The 17743-nt window shown below is 48.0% G+C and overlaps 2 protein-coding genes, 2 long non-coding RNA genes and 1 pseudogene across 5 annotated transcripts in view; 3 read left to right on the forward strand and 2 right to left on the reverse strand.

The window, feature by feature from the left end:
* Positions 1–3850: 3850 nt before the first annotated feature.
* LOC122227684 lies at positions 3851–10222 on the forward strand. Its single transcript, XR_006206194.1, has 3 exons — positions 3851–3938; positions 4794–5215; positions 9824–10222. It is a non-coding gene; the product is annotated as an uncharacterized LOC122227684 (long non-coding RNA).
* TEX46 (testis expressed 46) lies at positions 7636–10289 on the reverse strand. The gene is made up of 2 exons (XM_042952359.1): positions 10043–10289; positions 7636–8041 (listed from the first exon to the last, which is right to left on the reverse strand). Exons 1-2 carry the CDS (start codon positions 10232–10234, stop codon positions 7745–7747), a joined length of 489 nt encoding a protein of 162 aa, XP_042808293.1. The 5' UTR covers positions 10235–10289; the 3' UTR covers positions 7636–7744.
* Positions 10290–11352: 1063 nt separating this feature from the next.
* Positions 11353–12596, forward strand: LOC122227682 (annotated as a pseudogene).
* Positions 12597–15481: 2885 nt separating this feature from the next.
* Positions 15482–17743, forward strand: part of KDM1A (lysine demethylase 1A) — a 64833-nt gene continuing 62571 nt past the window's right edge. For both annotated transcript variants that reach the window (XM_042951080.1, XM_042951081.1), the window contains exon 1: positions 15482–15955. In XM_042951080.1, coding sequence (XP_042807014.1) covers positions 15602–15955 — 354 coding nt within the window. In that variant the 5' untranslated portion in view covers positions 15482–15601. The remainder of the gene's footprint in view (positions 15956–17743) is intronic.
* On the reverse strand, positions 16546–16779 carry LOC122226992. The gene is made up of 2 exons (XR_006205837.1): positions 16689–16779; positions 16546–16591 (listed from the first exon to the last, which is right to left on the reverse strand). It is a non-coding gene; the product is annotated as an uncharacterized LOC122226992 (long non-coding RNA).

Genomic DNA, 17743 nt, shown 5'->3' on the forward strand with positions numbered 1-17743 from the left:
AAACCACTGGTGTTTGGGTCCCACTCTACAGATGCCCAGGGGCGTGGCTTGGTGATTCTACCCTCTGGTCAAGGTTAAGAACCACCGCCCCAAACCAGTGTGTCTCCAACCCACTTTAAATGTGTATAGGAACAGCCTGGGGGCGGGGGGGTGGGGGGTTGCAAATCAAGCTGCAAGTTCTGAGTCAGTGAGTCGGAGCAGGACCCAGGATCCTGCTTCTCTAACCAGCTCCCGGGTGATGCCGATGCCAGTCCACGGACCACATTTTGAGCAGCAAGCTCGTGCTGCAATTCATGGATTGCACCAACTTCCATATCACTGTGTCAGTAGGGCCCCACAGTTGCCTCCCAGCCACCCCGTCATTGACAGGGCTTGATTCTGTCCACTGTGCTGATGCTTAGGGTCTGGTATGTAAACGGATGGAGGCAGGCCTTCTGGATCTTAGTCTGTATCCCCCGTGGCCTAGAAATCTGGGCTGGCCTAGAAAATAGGCTAAATTAGGACGAGAAGAGGGCTGGGTGTGATTTTGCCCAAACTCCACATCATATGGCTGGTGAAACAGGCTCTGAGAGGGGAGGTGACTTCCCAGGGTCACACAGTAAGTTTAGTGACAGCGGTGGGGCTGGAACCCTCGTCTTCTTTTCTATTATTGTACCTGGCTGCTTGGTCCATCTTTGCTGAGGCTCAAGCAGGGTGGGAAGCCTGCCTCTGGGTCACAGATTGAGTGCTGACTGTGCCAGATATAGGTGCTTAGTGCTTCCCGTGTTTTCTCCTTTGGTTTTCACAACAGTCCCACGAGGCATATTCTGTTCTACCCAGGAAGTGGCAGGAACAGGATTTGGACCCAGGAGGCCTGCTTCCCAAACACGATGTACCTCCCCTGTTGTCTCCTTTTCAGACCATGAGGCAAGGACCATGTCTCACTTCGGTTTGTGTCTCCAAACCAGAGCTGAATATATGAATCAGTCCACCCCGGGGTTCTAGACCTCTGTTGATAAAGATCCTCACCCCCAGGACACCAGCTACTCTCTGAGCTCCTCCCTGGCCCCGTGCCCCAAAGCAGCCACTTCTCACCAACCCAGATCAGCCTCTCCCCCTCCCGAGTGGTAATCCGTAGCATGTCATACAGCAGAGTGGCCACATGGTGGCAGCAGACGCCCATGTGTAAAATCTTTAGGCCCCGCCTCAGCCTCCTCCGGAGGCTCATCTGTTCATTGAGTGCTTCCCTTACTCCAGGCATTTGTCCCAGAGCTTTCCTTGGCTGAACGAACAAAGATAATCCCCACGACAGCCCTGTGAGGGAGGAGTTATTCATCCTGTTTATACATGAGAGATCATATTAGTCCTTTGCTTAAATAACCTTCCACGGCTGCCCACTGCTCTTTGGAAAAATAAAAATCAGACGCTTGAGTCAGACTGCCAGGGTTCAAATGCCACCTCCACCGTTTACTACTTATTTAACTTTGGTTGGGTTTGTTGGCTTCTCTTGGACTTCAGTGTGCTGACCTGTAAAGAGAGTAGTAAATAAAATAGAGCCTACCCCCTTGTGGTGGGAATGAGGATTACATGAGCTAGGACACCCAAAGTGCACAGTCCTGAGCTGGCACAAGTAAGTCCTCAACAAATGTGAGCCAGTGTGATGACCATCGGTCCCTCCCAGTGCTCCCCGCTCATGACCCTGCTGGTCTCTTCTCTCTCTCTCTCTCCATCTCCTGTTTGCCTACTTTCCCCGTCTCCCCTGGCTCCCCTCCCCTGCTCTCTTCCTCCCCACCTTTCTCCCTCCAGTTCCAGAACTCATTCTAGTTGTCCTAACATTTCTTGGAGGTGTTTTCTGAGGCCTCTTCCCTGTGGACCATGTTCAGGTTTTTAGAACTCAGAGCAGGACTTGGTACACAGAGGGGCAGGAGGCTCCAGAGTTCAAGTGCACTGTGGACTTCCGGGATTCCTGCTGGGTTCCTCTTTTTGCCCCCTGTCCCGAAACTTTTCTTCTGAGGTCAACTTCTCCATTTCACATGCTCCCCATATTATTTTGAGGTCACTCTCTTGTCCCCAGATCCACTCCAGAACATCCCCAGAGAAGGAAAACAACTGTCACTACCCTTACCGTCAGGATTAGGAAGAACGAAGAAAGCGCCTGAAAACATATCAAGGATAAATTAAACTTGAAAAAGGAAAATATCTCTCCCGAAGGATCTGTGAAGATACTTAGCATCTTTCCCAGTCAGGCCTGGATTGATTAATTGGTTCATGTGTTTGCACATGTATCCATTGAGTCATCCAACAGACACCTATGGAGGGTCTACCGTTCACCAGGTCTTACACTCAGGTCTAGGGGAGGACACAAGGGCAACAAGTACTCACCATCAACGGGTTTTTTTTAGGATTTATTTAAGTAAGCTCTACACCCAATGTGGGGCTCGAATTCACACCTCCAAGATCAAGAGTCGCATGCTATTCTGACTGAGCCAGCAGGGGTCCCAATACATATTTTCTTGAGCCCCTACTAAGTGCTGGGCACTGTTTGGGGTGCTTGAAGCTATCTCAGTGAACAAGACAGATAAAGATTCCCTGACCTTGTGGAGCTTACATTCCAGCAGAGGCAACAGGATCTAGATACGTGAAGTGGCATGTTAGAAAGTGTTACGTGCTACGGAAAATAAATAGAGCAGAAGAGATGGGTGCATTATAGTATTAAACCGGGAGGTGAGGATGGCCTCACTGAGAAAGAAATGTCTAGCAAATCACCTAAAGGAAGTAAGGGAGTTGGGAATATGGCCAGCAGAGGAAGAGAGTCCCTGGTAGGGGGAACATGCAAAGGGCTCTCGGACGGTGAGAGTGTGCCTGGTGCACTGAAGGAAAAGCAGGGACACTGGAGGCTGGAGCACACTAAGTGAGGGGCAGGGCGGGAGGCCGGGTCAGAAAGGTAATGGGGGACCAGGTCGTGGAGAACTTCATAGGCTGCGGGAAGGACTTTGGTCCTCACTCCGAGTGACATGGGAGCCATTGCAGGGTTTAGAGCAGAGGAGTGCTCTGCTCATGACCCAACTCACATTTTTAAAGGACCACTTGGGCTTGTGTGTTGAGAGCCAACTGGAGGGCCAGGGCAGGGGTGGGGAGACCAGGCAGGAACTTGTTCAGAAGAGAGATGGTGGGGGTCTGGAAGTGGAGGCAGCTGGAGTCCCAGACTCTGGACATGCTCCAAAGGAGCCAGTAGGGCTCACTTATGAATTAGAGCAGGACATGAGGGAGAATGAGAGGACCAGGAACAGCTCCAGAGTTGGGTTGGGTTCTTTTTTTTTAAGTTTACTTATTTGGAAAGAGACAGAGACAGTGCAAGTGGGGGAGGGGCAGAGAGAGAGGGGGCGACAGAGAACCCCAAGCAGGCTCCATGCTGTCAGGGCAGAGCCTGATGTGGGGCTCGAACCCCCAACCCATGACCTGAGTGGAAACCAAGAGTCAGACACTCAACCGACTGTGCCAGCCTGGCACCCCAGCTCCAGAGCTTTGGGCCTAAGCAACTGGAAGGGGGAAGCCTGTGTGTGGGAGGGGTTTGGAGCAGAATTTTGAGACGTGCAAGTATCGACATAGGTAATTGGATATTTGAAATAGAAAATAATCAGAAAATAGCAGATAATATTTAAAGCCATCACCAGGGAGTGAAACGAAGAAGGGGTCTGAGGACTGAGCCCTGAGGTCCAGGAGACGTGAGTGTTGGACGACCGCAAACGCCACCAAGTCATGGAGGTTTGAGGGTCTGGGCACAGCTGGAAACATCCAGCTGGCGTATGCTTCAGAAGACCCCCACACACACACACACACCTACTACTCTGTTGTTTTATAGGCAGTGTGACGTCAGCCTTGTAAGTAAAGAAAAACCGGTCTGAGCTCAGGCACCAGGGAAATTGCTTGCAGTGCTGAAGCCACCTGAAGACACTGAGGTGAGTGGAGACCATGTGGAATCATTTCAGCTTTGGGGAAGGGAGCCCCTCTGGAGCCCACCTGCTGTCATCTCACCGCTAGAACCTGGAGTGCGCTCCCAGGGTCTTCCAATAGTAATCCACATTGTTTTTTTCAAGGTCCATCCCCTGACTAGGGCTCATCAAACACGAGTCTGACCACCAGGGATAGAAAACAACAGGGTAGAAATCAGCTGGTCTCGTAATGGGATTTCCAGTGGTTGTTGGCAAAGCCAGGGGAGACGCTGTGGAAGAAAGGGAGCCTAGAGTGTTAGTCCAGAGCCCGTCGCAGAGGCCTGAGCCATGGAGTCCATGCCAGACGCGAGGACCTCTCTCCAAATCATAAAACAGTTCTGGGGTACAAAGCGCACCGCTCGATACTCTGCCAGTGGGCCTTAACACCATCTGAGCGAGGGATGGGAGCATGGTTGTGGAGGCCCAACCAACAGCTGTCGTTGGTTGTGGCCAGGGAGGAGCAATGTCCAAGCCACCGTCAGAGGGTGAGTCACTGATCAGTCTCCTCTGGCTGGGTATGGTGGGCAGGGGTAAGGGTGAGGCTACGTTCAGTACTGTGATAGGTTCGTGCCATGGGCATTGGCCTGGACAGCTGCTAGAGGCTGTTTGAGCACTGCCTGTCCAAATCTGGAAGAGAAGGCAAGAGGATATTTAGCCCTCCATCTTGGTCTGCTTGCTTATGTTCTTGCTAGATTAGCTGCGGTCTATCATATGCCTAGATGCGCCAGATGATTTGTCCTTTCCCAGAGCATTGGCCCTGTAGGAACCCAGGAGTCGGCATTCTGCCTGACACATCAGGTGTGCGCCCCCTCTCTCCCCTAGGTGCCCACAGAGGATGATGCACAGCTGATGTAGCTGCACCTGGAGCGAGCCATAGCAAAGCTCCATTGGACTCACTTGGCTGCAGGTGGCGAGTGGGGAAGCGCAAGTGAATTCTGCGTTGACAAGGCCCACGACTGGGAGGCAATAGCTATAAACCGAGTTCCATTGTCACATTGTATCATATCGGGGAATTTTAGCCCACGGCCAAGGTGCTCATCAGAACCTTAGGAGTCTAGATGATACCTGCTTGGTGAAGAGAACAGCCACCCCGTGTTCTAAACCGGGTCTATGGTGGTCAGAATCCATGGCAACCAATTTGCGGGTTGTGCACTGATCAGATCCCAGAGTCATCGTGCTACACCTCGAGCCACAGGCCAGCACTTCTGGCAAGACGTACTCTGTGAGTGCCAGTGACATCATAGGTAAGTGGATTCTCCTCGGGCCACCTCAGACCTCCACGCCAGTTTTTTGTCATTGTGGTAGGTCCAGGCATGGATCTAGAACACCGAGTAGATGTGATGCCTTGTAGTTTTGATCAGTTTTTCTGTCCAGAGACTCTGTCAAGGTGCAGTGCCTTATTGTGAGCTTGTTCATTATCACATACAGATGGAGTTTGTGGCTGAATTGCTTTATCTGTTTCCACAGCAGAGGTTACCATGTGGATATGCTCCTAACGCTCCAGTTCTGGGTGGTCCAATGGCCTGGCCATACAGCAAGGCCATCAGCAGTGGACCGGGACGCTGTGTGAAAGGGATGCTTTACAAAGGTGTGAACAGTATATATAGGGAACCCACAAAGATAGTGTGGTGCCCTGGGCTGGAAAAATGGAGGGGATGCTACCACCCTCCCCTGGCTCCAAAGGAAACCTGGAAGAAGAAGGTCCTGTAAAGAGAGCCTCCCTGAGAGGAGTGATCCTCTGTGAAGGAGCCCAGCCAGCCCTAAACCAGCCTGAGGCAAAGGGTGGAGAGTGCACTTGAAGAGGCAAGGAGAAGACGTTGGACCCACAAGGGAGGGTTGTGATTTTACGTAGGGAGGTCCTGGGAGTCCTCAGTAAGAAGGAATCATTTGAGCAAAGACCTGAGGGGATGTGGTAACTCACCTAATGCTCACAACAAGCAATGAGGTTGGTAGCTCTACGCCCCCCCCCCCCATTTTACAGTTGAGCAAACTGAGGTACAGAGAGAATAAACAACTTAGAATTGTCCGAGATCACACAGCTGGGAGTTGATGGAGTTGGGATTTAAAGCCAGGCAGTTAGGGTCCAGAGATCCTGCTCTTAAACAAAATAGGATATAGGAGAGCCATCCTAAAAGGAAAGGGCAGAGAAAATGTCAGGACACATAAGACTGTGATCAACAATCAGAGATGCTGTTTCTTGAGCACTGACTATATACTAGCCACAGTGTTGGGTGCTGTGGGGCAATATACAGATGAACAAGATGCTGAGCTTGCCCTCAGAGAGTTTATAATGTAGTTGAAGGGTGGGGAGGGAATATGGAAATGTGCGCAAATCAGATCCCAGCAGATTGTGGTACATTGAACTGTAGATAAGATGCTGGGAGCGCACGAATGACAGAGACTACAGCTGCGTTAGGGAAGCGTCCTGCAGGCGTGGTTCAGGAAGCACTAAGGATTGTAATAGCAGAAAGGGGAAGATAAGGGATTCCAGGGGAAGAAAACAAGTGAGCAAAGATGTGGAGGCATTTGGGGGATGACCAGTCGTCTGGTTTGAGCAGAGATGATTTAGGTGGGGCTCCAACAAGACACTAAAGCCACACTGGATCCCACAGTGAGGTCGTGATTTCCTTCCCAGGGCCCCTTATGGAGACGTCTTAGCTTGGTGCTAGCATATCTCTCAAACGCTAATACCTGCTAATCTCTCTTTTTAACCCGAAGTTCCCGGGCTCAGACGCTTCAGCGGACAACCAAGCTCCAACTGGCATTTTAGTAACAGTGTTCTGTCTTCACTGTCTTTTTTTTTTTGGGGGGGGGGGGTATGTTCTTTTTAAAAAAAATTTTTTAAATGTTTATTTATTTTTGAGAGAGAGAGAGACAAAGCATGAGCTCGGGAGGGGCAGAGAGAGAGGGACACTGAATCTGAAGCAGGAGGCTCCAGGCTCTGAGCTGTCAGCGTGGAGCCCAACACGGGGCTCGAACCCTTGAGCTGCAAGATCATGACCTGAGCCAAAGTCGGACGCTCAACCAGCTGAGCCACCCACGTGCCTCTTGACAGTTATGTTCTATTTCAGCCAAATGATAGAGCCTTTTAATGTACAGATAATAGTTGTTATTTTTAGTATCACTTTCCTTCACAGATAAATTTATTTAAGGAAAAAACACTTTAAAGGGACAGTATTAGGTTAAACATTCAGGCGGTTCATGGCTCTGGCAAAAATCACAAAGGGGGTACCCCAATAACTGATGTTTAGGGTACTCTGGCACAAGGTATAAAGCATGTGAGGAGAGTAAGGGGTAGGGGAAGCCTGGAAAGGGGGTCAGATCATGGAGGGCCTGAACAGCATGGCAAGGAGTGTGGCTTTTATTCGGTCAACCAAAGCGAGGCATAGGCTCAAAAATAGGCAGTGAACTTGCCCAGAGCTGTGCTTGGCAGGCCTTGGCTCTGGCCTCTGAGCAAAAGGGAAGGGGAAAACTGGGGGAGGGGGCAGCCATTGTAAGACTCAAGGTGAACAGGTAGAGGGCCCTGAACTAGGGTTAAGGTGGCCCAACTGAGAGGAAGAGCTGGGTTCTGGAGCCCTGTCAGGTTGTATCTTAGAATGCTGTCTGGCTGACCTAGTGAATACTGATTTCTTTTCCAAAAGTGATCAGCCTTTCAGCCTCGAAGTATGCTCTCCAGTGTGGTTTACTGAGAAAACTCACTAGTCTCTGACTGGGTTTTACTGAGTAAGGGTAACATCAGAAGAGGCCAGCCCACCCCAGTCTCTCTGACCTCATTAAGGGGAATTCGAAGTACAATCAGAGATGATGGAGAAAATTGAGTCGTGCCTCCTCAGTCTGTGTTTCCTCATGGGAAAAGTCCGCTGCCGGCTTGACCTCCTGTGGTGATTCATTCTATTCCATACAGCGAACATCTGATTTTCTAAGACCTTCAGCTTCATTTCGCTGAACATAAGCCGTTCAAGGACCTTGTCCTGGAGGGCAAAGCAGGCATGTAGTCTCTCGACTTCTTTTGTGTTCATGACGCAGCTGTTGGGTTTCGCTTCAGGTGGCTTAGGTTTCTCTGCCTCTTCCTAAACTCCCCCACCATGAGAAAAGGAAACCTTTGTTAATAGTGATTTGTAAACATCATGTTAATCAGTCCTCACAACCAGCCTGCAAGGAGAGCATCTTTGCCACACCTGGTGGGTGAGAGATTTGGGGTCTAGGGAGGAAAGGTCCCTTTCTCAGTATCATCCAACCCGCGTTTGGGAGCTCCCTGAACTCCCAAGTATGGGGACTCATACTTGCCTTTTGTTCATAGGAATAAATGTGATGGCCCAGTAATCTGCACTCACAGGGGACATAAGACACTTAACCCAGATATATCTGTTTCCAGAGCTTGTGTTTCACAGTGTGCCCTTCTGAGACTTGAGTCAGGCCTCATAAAATCACCAACTGCCAAGTCTCAGTATATCTCTATAATCCTCATCTGTCCCCATGCAGTTAGTAATAAAATTTTTTTCTTTAGGGTTCAGCTACAAATCCCTCATCTTTAAAACCATTTTATTTTTTTAATGTTTTAATTTTTTTAAGTTTATTTATTTTGAGAGAGAAAGCATGAGTGGAGGGAGGGGCAGAGAGAGAGGAGAGAGCCAGAATCCCAAGAAGCCTCCACACCGGCAGCGCAGAGCCCCACGCAGGGCTCGAACTCACAACTGTGAGATCATGACCTGAGCTGAAGTCCAAGCCTTAACCACCTCTTGATTTCGGTTCAGGTCATGATCTTGCAGTCATGAGATGGAGCCCCACGTCAGGCTCCCCACTGAGTGTGGAGCTTGCTTGGGGTTCTCTCTCTCTCTCTCTCCCTTTCTCTCTCTGTCCTTCCCCAACTTGTGCACATATGCGTGATCTCTCAAAATAAATAAACTTAAAAAAATAAATAAAAGTAAAGTTAAATATTTCAGGGATGCAAGACAAGTGACTATTACAGCAAATACCCATGTTTCCATTCCAGCTTAAGAAATAAAATATGATAAATGTAATGTGAAGTCCCCTGTGGATCCTTCTCCTAGGGTTTCCCTCCCTCCCTGAAACTCATCTCAACCGCAGTCCTGAATTCAGTATTTATTTTTTCCATACATTTCTTTATACCACTGGTTTTCAATGGGAGGCTCTTTTGCCTCCCTACGGGACATTTGGCAGTGTTTGTAGACATTGTTGGTTGTTACGAAAAGGGGGTGAGGGATGCTATTGGCCTCTGTGGGTAGAGGCTAAAGATGCTGCTTCACATCCAACAGGGCACAAGACAGACCCTTGAAATAAAGAACTATCCAACTCAAAGTAGCAATGGTGCAGAGGTTGAGAAATCCAGCCTTAATATATCTTCAACATACATAGGCATCCATAAACAAGGCAGGGTATTGTTTTACATGTTTTTTTTTAATTTTGTATAAAACATGTCATAATCTGGGTACATTTCTATTGTTTTCATTATTCTAGAGATGTGTCTATGTTACACAGGTATCTTTAGCTCATCTATTTAAAATTCTCCCGCTTTAAAGTAGTTGTTATTGTTGTCAAACCATGGTGACTGACATCAAACATGAAGCAGAAGAGTCTGGGATGGTCCCTATTTTTATTCTTTATAAGTTTTCCTCTTTTTTTCTTTTTATTGAAGTATAATTAATATACAGTGTTATATTAGTTTCGGGTGCACAATATAATGATTCGACGACTGTGTAGATTTTTCAGTGCTCATCAATGTAAGTGTACTCTTAACCCCCTTTATCTATTTCACCCCTCCCCCCACCCACCTCCCCTCCATCAATGACCAGTTCTCTGTATTTTAAGAGTTTGTTTTCTTGTTTGTCTAGGGATGGTCCCTATTTTACAGCCAAGGTAACTGAAGCCTTGTGAAGGAAGTGCTTCGTCCTCCATCACCCAGGTGGGAGCTGAAGAGCAGGGGCTTAGACCAGACCTGTGGATTCTTCAATCTTGCCCCATTATCCTGACATCTTCCCTGTCCCCCATCCTCCAGTCTAGCTGTAAGTGTCCCATCATCCTTAGCTGAAGCTAAGGCCCCTCTCGCTCACCTGCTGGGGTTCTAGGGGGGTGGGCTGGACTTCATGCTTGACCAACCAGTTGCTAAGCAACAGCAGAAGGAATAGGAACCCAAACAAGGCTGGCTTATAGCTGATCAGCCAAGCCACCAATGCTCCTATGGTGCCCGAGGAAGCAAGTGTCCCATGGAGATCCCTAAAAAGAAGCATTAGTTCCCCCAACATTATGGCTTGGAGGCACCCAGGCCCCAAGACCCTGCCTTGGTGACCCCTCTAGGACAGTTACCCTCCATGACAGGAGCTGTGGCTGCGCCCTCCTCCAAGTCATAACCAGTCCCCCTCCCAGCTGCCGCATAACAATAATATTAACTACTCCTATGTCTTAAGCAGCCACATGTGTCAGACTTTGACAGGCAGTTTGCAAACAATATCTCATGATGTCCTCACAAGAGCCAGGTGATGTAGGCCTTAGTGATACCTCATTTATTCAACAGTACTTCTGGGCCTGGCCACTGGGAATAAAATGGCCAACAGCACAGAGCCCCTACTCTCATAGTGAGGGAGTCTGCAAAGAAAAGTTACCCAAGATCTGTAAATAAGGCAAAAAGATTACATTGAGCTTGTTCACAGTCACGCTAGAATATTGTCCAGCTGGTCTACCTGTTGGTCACCTGATGCTTTAGGGGAAGGTAACTTTGTTTGACTTACTGTTTGATATTGATTAGGGTACTGACTCTGTAAAGTCAGATGTTAACTTTTTTTTTTTTAAATTTTTTTTTAACGTTTATTTATTTTTGAGACAGAGAGAGACAGAGCATGAACGGGGGAGGGGCAGAGAGAGAGGGAGACACAGAATCGGAAGCAAGCTCCAGGTTCTGAGCCATCAGCCCAGAGCCCGACGCGGGGCTCAAACTCACGGACCGCGAGATGGTGACCTGAGCCGAAGTCGGACACTTAACCGACTGAGCCACCCAGGCGCCCCAGATGTTAACTTTTTAAAAATTGGATAAGTTGCTCCAGCAATTACATTACTGGGTATATATCCAAAATAACTGAAAGCAGGGTCTTTTTTTTTTCTTAATTTTTATTTATTTATTTTTGAGAGAGGGAGACAGTGAGCATATGTGAGCATAGGCCAGGGGTGGGGACAGAGACGTGGGAGGAAGGAGCAGAGAGTGGGGGAGAGAGAGAGCATCCCAAGGTCCGTGTTGTCAGTGCAGAGCCCAACGTGGGGCTCGATTCCACAAACTGTGAGATCATGACCTGAGCCAAAATCAATCATTGGATGCTCAACCGACCGAGCCATCCAGCCACCCTGAAAGCAGGGTCTTGAAAAGATATTTGTACACCCATGTTCACAGCAGCATTATTCACAATAGCCAGAAGTGGAAGCAACCCCCAAATCCAACAACAGATGAATAGATAAACAAAATGCTGTATATACACATACAATGGAATTATTCAGTCTTAAAAAGGAAGGAAATTCAGAAAACTCTGTTGGTTGTTGCAGTGCTCTCCTTTCCAATCCACCATCTGTGGCGGAAGGTAGAACCACTGTCAAGAGGCACATTTTCATGAAAACCCTTAGGGGAAAGACCATCACTCTTCAGGTTGCACCATAAAATACAGTAGAAAATAAAAGCCAAGATCCAGGATAAGGAAGGAATTCTTCTTGATTAGCAGAGACCGGTCTTTGCTCGCAAGCGACTGGAAGATTGGCGTATTTTGTCTGACAACTACGTTCAAAAGGAATCCAGTCTTCATCTTGTGTTGAGACGTCGTGGTGGTGCTAAGGAAGAAGTCTTCCACCACTCCCAAGAAGAAGCAGCATAAGAGAAAGAAGGTTAAGCTGGCTGTCCTGAAATACCGTAAGGTGGATGAAAATGGCAAAATCCGTGATCTTCATCGGGAGTGATGTGGCGCTGGAGTTTTTATGGCTAGCCGCTTTAACAGACATTATCGTGCCACATGCTGTCTGACCTATTGCTTCAACAGACTGGAAGACAAGTAATTATATATGTGTTGATAAAAGACATGAACTAACATTAAAAATGTTTTAAAGGAAGGAAATTCTGTAACATGCTACAACATGGATGAACTCTGAGATTATGCTAAGTGAAATAGGCCAGTCACGAAAACACAAAAGCCATTTGATTCCACTTAATATGAGATATCTTGAGCAGGCAAATCTACCGAGACACAAAGTAGAATGGTGGTTGCCAGGAGCTAGGAGGCAGGGGGAAATGATGAGTTGTGGTTTAACGGACACAGAATTTTATACGAGGAGAGTTCTGGAGATTGTATAACCGTGTGAATATCATTAACACTAGTGAACTATACACTTAAAAATGGTTAAGGTGATGGGTGCCTGGGTGCCGTTGTTGGTCGGGCATCTGATTCTAGATTTCCACTCAGGTCTCACGGTTCCTGCTGATAGTGCAGACCCTGCTTGGGATTCTCTCGCTCCTCTCTCTCTGCCCCTCCCCCATGCACGCGCCCTCTGTCAAAACAGATCAATAAACTTTTTTAAAAAATGTGTAAGGTGAGGGGCACCTGGGTGGCTCAGTTCATCAAGCACCCGACTCTTGATTTCGGCTCAGGTCATGATCTCACGGTTTGTGAGTTCAAGACTCACATCAGGCTCTGCACTGACAGTGCTTGGGATTCTCTCTCTATCCCTCTCTCTCTGCCCCTCCCCACCATGCGTACTCCCTCTCTCTCAAAATAAATAAACTTAAAAAATGGTTAAGGTGATAAAGTTTATGTTATGTGTATTTTACCACAACTTTTAAAAATGAAATAAATTAGTTATTTCTAGGAAAAAATGAGTAATTGCAAATCAGTTTTTTGCAAATAGAGGCAAATGAGTTCTGTCCGATAGAAAAGATAATACCAAAGTCTAGTTTTATGGCCTTGTAAGACATTAACCATTTTTTTCTTATTCCAGAATTCTGTTTTCCACTGACTAGTGACTATAGATCAGCTTTTCATAATTTCTTTCGTTGTTGTTGTTTTAATGTTTTTTTATTTTGAGAGAGAGAGTGGGGAGGAGGGGCAGAGACAGAGGGATAGAGAATCCCAAGCAGGCTCCACACTGTCCGAGCAGAGCCAGACATGGAGCTCAATCCCATGAACTTTGAGATCGTGACCTGAGCTGAAATCAAGAATCAGACGCTCAACTGACTGAGCCACCCAGGCGTCCCTATATTTTCCTTTGAACCAGTGTTATCATCTTGCTGGTTCTCTCAATAACGCGTTAAACAGGGGCGCTTGGGTGGCTCAGTCGGTTAAACATCGGACTTCAGCTCAGATCTCATGGTTTCTGGGTTCAAGCCCCGCGTAGGCCTGGGTGCTGACAGCTCAGAGCTTGGAGCCTGCTTCCAATTATGTGCCTCCCTCTCTCTCTGCCCCTCCCCAACTCATGCTCTGTTTCTCTGTCTCAAAAAAAAATAAACATAAAAACATTTTAAAAATAATGAGTTAAATAAATCTTTGACATATGCTCATTATTTTGTATGAGAATTCTTCATGTTCAAATGTCAATTTTAATGGCTATGATATTTTAATATATTGAATTAGTGGCCACTTATTGGGCCTTTAGGTTAGTTCTTCTTTATTGTTATTATATATAACCTGAGGTAAACAGCATTAAAGTTAAATCTTTGTACACATACTTACATCTTTTCCTAGAATGTCTTCTGTAAAGTGGAATTGCTAGGTCAAAGGATACATATATTTTAAAAATCTAATTTTAAGTTTTATAAAATTATTAAATGTGCAAACAATGTGCGTTTAAAACAGTCTTTGATCTCCTATCTCACCCCTTCCCATCCTCAAATTATATGACTCAGATAACTTGTTCCAACTTTTTAACTGTTTCTTCTGGCATTTATCTTGATATATCTAAATTGTATGCTTGTAGTGTTAATTCTTGATTTCTCATTTAACATTACATATTATCTTTTTATGATGGAAGATGAGGATTTAGCTCCCGTGCAGAACCTCTCCCATTCCCTTTTCGTCCCTGCTCTGTAAACCCCTCTCATCTCTCTCCTCCACACATTTTCTCTTTTCTCCATTCTTTCAATGTAATTCCATCACTTTGGTGAAAACAATATTCATTATGTTATTATGGCCACATCAGTGTAGTTCATAGCTGAGCCATATGTTGTACTATGACTACACCTTTTTTTCTCGCCCAGCTTTTAATTTTCCTGAACTTAACTGCCTTCCTTTTTTTATTTTTGTTTGCATAGTTAAAAAAAAATTCAACTTCAGTGAAGTGAAATTGACATAAAGTAAAATATAAAAATATATACAGCATAGTACAGTGAGTTTTGGCTAATGTGTACACCATCCAATCAGGATAAAAAAACATTTCCATCACCCCAGCAAATTCCCTCCTGCTGTTTTGTAGCCAACTCTCACCTTCATCCCAAGGGATCACTGACTGGATTCTAGCACTAGAGATTAGTTTTACTAGTTCTTGAACTTCATGTAAGTGGAATAATTTTTTGAAAATTACAGTTTGAAGGAGCACTTGGGTGGCTCAGTCAGAAGAGCATGTGACTCTTGATTTCACAGTCGTAAGTTGGACCCCACGCTAGGTGTAAAGATTGCTTAAAAAAAAAAGACTAAAAAAAAAAAAAGAAAGAAAATTATAGTTTGAAGAGAGAGATGTGTAAAAAAGCAATTGTAGTTGTGCGTAATAAGTTGAAACAAGCTTGAAGAAGACAAGCTGTTCCAGTGTTCGGTCACTAAAGGAGTCCTGGAGGAATTGAAAAAAATAAGTCACCACCACCATCTGCAGCACTAGAAAGAATTAACCTGGAGTAGAAAGAGGTGTTATGTATGGAACACATAGGGAGTGGGAGGAGGTATGAGTGAGTGAGAGCTAATGGGAAGGAGGTCGACAGAAGAATATGAACACAGCCCTGGAGGCAACAGCAATCCAGTTTGGACTCAAACCTGGGTTTCCTAATTTCTGTCCATTTTATTACGAGGAAACTCACTTGCTTTCCCAAGATTTCCTATGTCCAAGCCGGACAATTGCGAAACAGTAAGATGACTTACCAGTTACATTTCAATGTTTTCTCCTCACTAGACTTGTAAGCTCTTTGAAAGCAAAAACTTCATCATTAAACCCGTGTCACGTAGTAAGCATTAATGAATATTGGTTGAGCTGACAAGTGAGTGAATGAATGAATGAATGAATGAATTTATTTATGTATGCAAGTCCCTGGAGGGAATGGTCACCCGCGGAGGTGCAGTCTGGCCCCCAAGCCCTAGGAGCGAGAAGGTGCTGGGGCCAACTCCAAAGGCCAAGGCGACGCTCTAGGAAAGCATCGTGCTCCGTGCCGTGGTGCCGCTCTAGCCGCGAGGATGCCACTCTATGGCAGCGGGGGAAGGCGGGGCTGTGGGCGTCTCGGGCCTTTTTGTCCGGACGCCGCGGGAGCGCGCTCAGCGCGTGCGTACGCCGTGGCGGTTGGCAGCGAGCTACCTGCGCGAAGTGAGGCGAGGCGAGGCTGCTCCGGACTCACGGACCGACAGACAGAGCGGCCCCTTCGGCCGTCGGCGGCCAGGCGGCCCGAGATGTTGTCTGGGAAGAAGGCCGCGGCGGCGGCTGCGGCGGCAGCGGCCGCGGCGGCGGCCGGGACGGAGGCCGGCCCCGGGGCAGCGGGCGGCGCGGAGAACGGCTCTGAGGTGGCCGCGCCGCCCGCGGGCCTGTCGGGCCCTGCCGAGGCCGGGCCGGGGGTGGCGGGGGAGCGCACTCCCCGCAAGAAAGAGCCTCCGCGGGCCTCCCCTCCCGGGGGCCTGGCCGAGCCACCGGGGTCCGCCGGGCCTCAGGCCGGGCCTACCGTCGTGCCTGGATCTGCGACCCCCATGGAAACGGGAATCGCAGAGACTCCGGAGGGGCGACGGACCAGCCGGCGCAAGCGAGCGAAGGTGAGGCGCGAACCCCTCCCGCACGCCGCAGACCCCGGTTGCTTGGCTTCCTCTAGGTTGTCCGGCCCCCGGCGACCCCCACCGCCCCCTTGTCTTGGGCCTCGAGCCGCACGCCCACCCAGACCTCCCAGCCCGTCGGGTCTTCACCGCGCCTCCCCACCAGCTGGGTGGGGGGGTGGGGGGGGAGAGGGAGGGAGGGAGGGGAAGGGCTTCGCGGGTGTTGAAAGCAGTCTTTGTGCCGGGACCCGGCCGTCTTGGGAAGGGGGATTGGCGGGGAGGGGTGGTTTACTCCTTGCGTCTGTGCACCTTTTCATTTTCTGGCCTGGGAAACATGGCTCCCTGACGTGGAGTCCTGGTGGGCGCTGTTGGAGACGGGCATCGCCTGTTGGCCCGCGGATGTGTCTGGAGGCCTCTCGGCGGTGTTTCAAGGAGTTTCAGCTGGGCGCGTGAAATGGCCTTGGCTATGGAGACCGAAAAGAAACGAACATTTTTGTTTGTTTGTTTCCAGCCCTGCTGGGCGCTAGTTTTCCTCTTTCCTTTTATTCTCTCAACGATCTTTTGACTTAGGGTTGTTTTTTTTTTTTTTTTTAAACCGGTGAGGAAGCTGATAATGTCAATTAGTCAAGGTGCAAATACCTAGGGAGGAAAAGACTTGTCACGGAACAGAATATACAGACGGCAGCTGCTTCACATCTCTGGGTGCCAGATGCCGTGTGTTCAGAGAGTCGCTTACGTTTTATTTTTGCTCCGCAGCAGTGGGCAGGTTTTGTGAGCCCCACGTTAGGAAATGAGCAAGCTGAGGCACACAGTTTAAGCAGCTTGGCCAAAGTCACCCAGCTAAGTAAGTGGCAGAACTGGAAGCTGCGTTTCCGTTGCGAGGAGGCAGCCTCAGCCTCAGACAAAGGACCACATGGAACACCCGACGGTGCAGGGCACCAAGGCAGTACCAGGAGCAGACTTTTTAGACTTGGGTTTTTTCTGGAGATGTATCCTTTTAGAGTACATGTTTAAAATCGTGCGATTTTATAAGTTACGCATACAGCTGTAATTTTTAAATGCATGTGCCGAGTCAGTGTGAGCTTCTTGAGATGGGTTATTACCCAGACTGAGCCCTCAGATTCAGCCGCCCGCTGGAGAGATCTCTCTGCAAGAGTAAATACCCCGCGCTAGAAGGAGGAAAGGCTTTTGGCGGCTTTTACCAAAGCGTGGGTTAGAAAAGACACAGATGGGAGACTCCCAGCCCCCAGAAATGAGCTAGAGGGCAGAAGCCCGAGCGTTTTTATTTTACTATTTCAATACAAAGTATGGCTAGAAAGCATGTGGTAAAACATTTCTTAAAAACGTTTATTGAGATAGTTCATATAGGATACAATTTACCTTTTTCAGGTGGTACGACCGAATGGTTCTTAGCATGTATTCACAAAGTTTTGCAGCCACTACCACAGTCAGTTTTGTTGTTTTTTTTTTAATTTTTTTTTTTTTTTTAACATTTATTTATTTTTGAGACAGAGAGAGACAGAGCATGAACGGGGGAGGGTCAGAGAGAGAGGGAGACACAGAATCTGAAACGGGCTCCAGGCTCTGAGCAGTCAGCACAGAGCCCGATGCGGGGCTCGAACTCACATACCGCGAGATCGTGACCTGAGCCGAAGTCGGACACTTAACCAACTGAGCCACCCAGGCGCCCCCCACAGTCAGTTTTAATGTTAGGACATTTTCATCACCCACAAAAGACACTTGGACCACTGGCAGTCGTTCTTGGTTCTCCACTGCCCTAGCAGCCACTAA

This window comes from Panthera leo, chromosome C1 (genome assembly GCF_018350215.1).
Source record: "Panthera leo isolate Ple1 chromosome C1, P.leo_Ple1_pat1.1, whole genome shotgun sequence".
NCBI classification, from domain to species: Eukaryota; Metazoa; Chordata; class Mammalia; order Carnivora; family Felidae; genus Panthera; species Panthera leo.

Excerpts from the sequence above, each read along its gene's own strand:
- TEX46 (XM_042952359.1), bottom strand. The coding sequence starts at position 10,234 with ATGTTGGGGGAACTAATGCTTCTTTTTAGGGATCTCCATGGGACACTT. Across the intron at positions 8,042-10,042 it reads CCCCCCTAGAACCCCAGCAG|GAAGAGGCAGAGAAACCTAA; the intron begins GTGAGCGAGAGG and ends GGGGGAGTTTAG.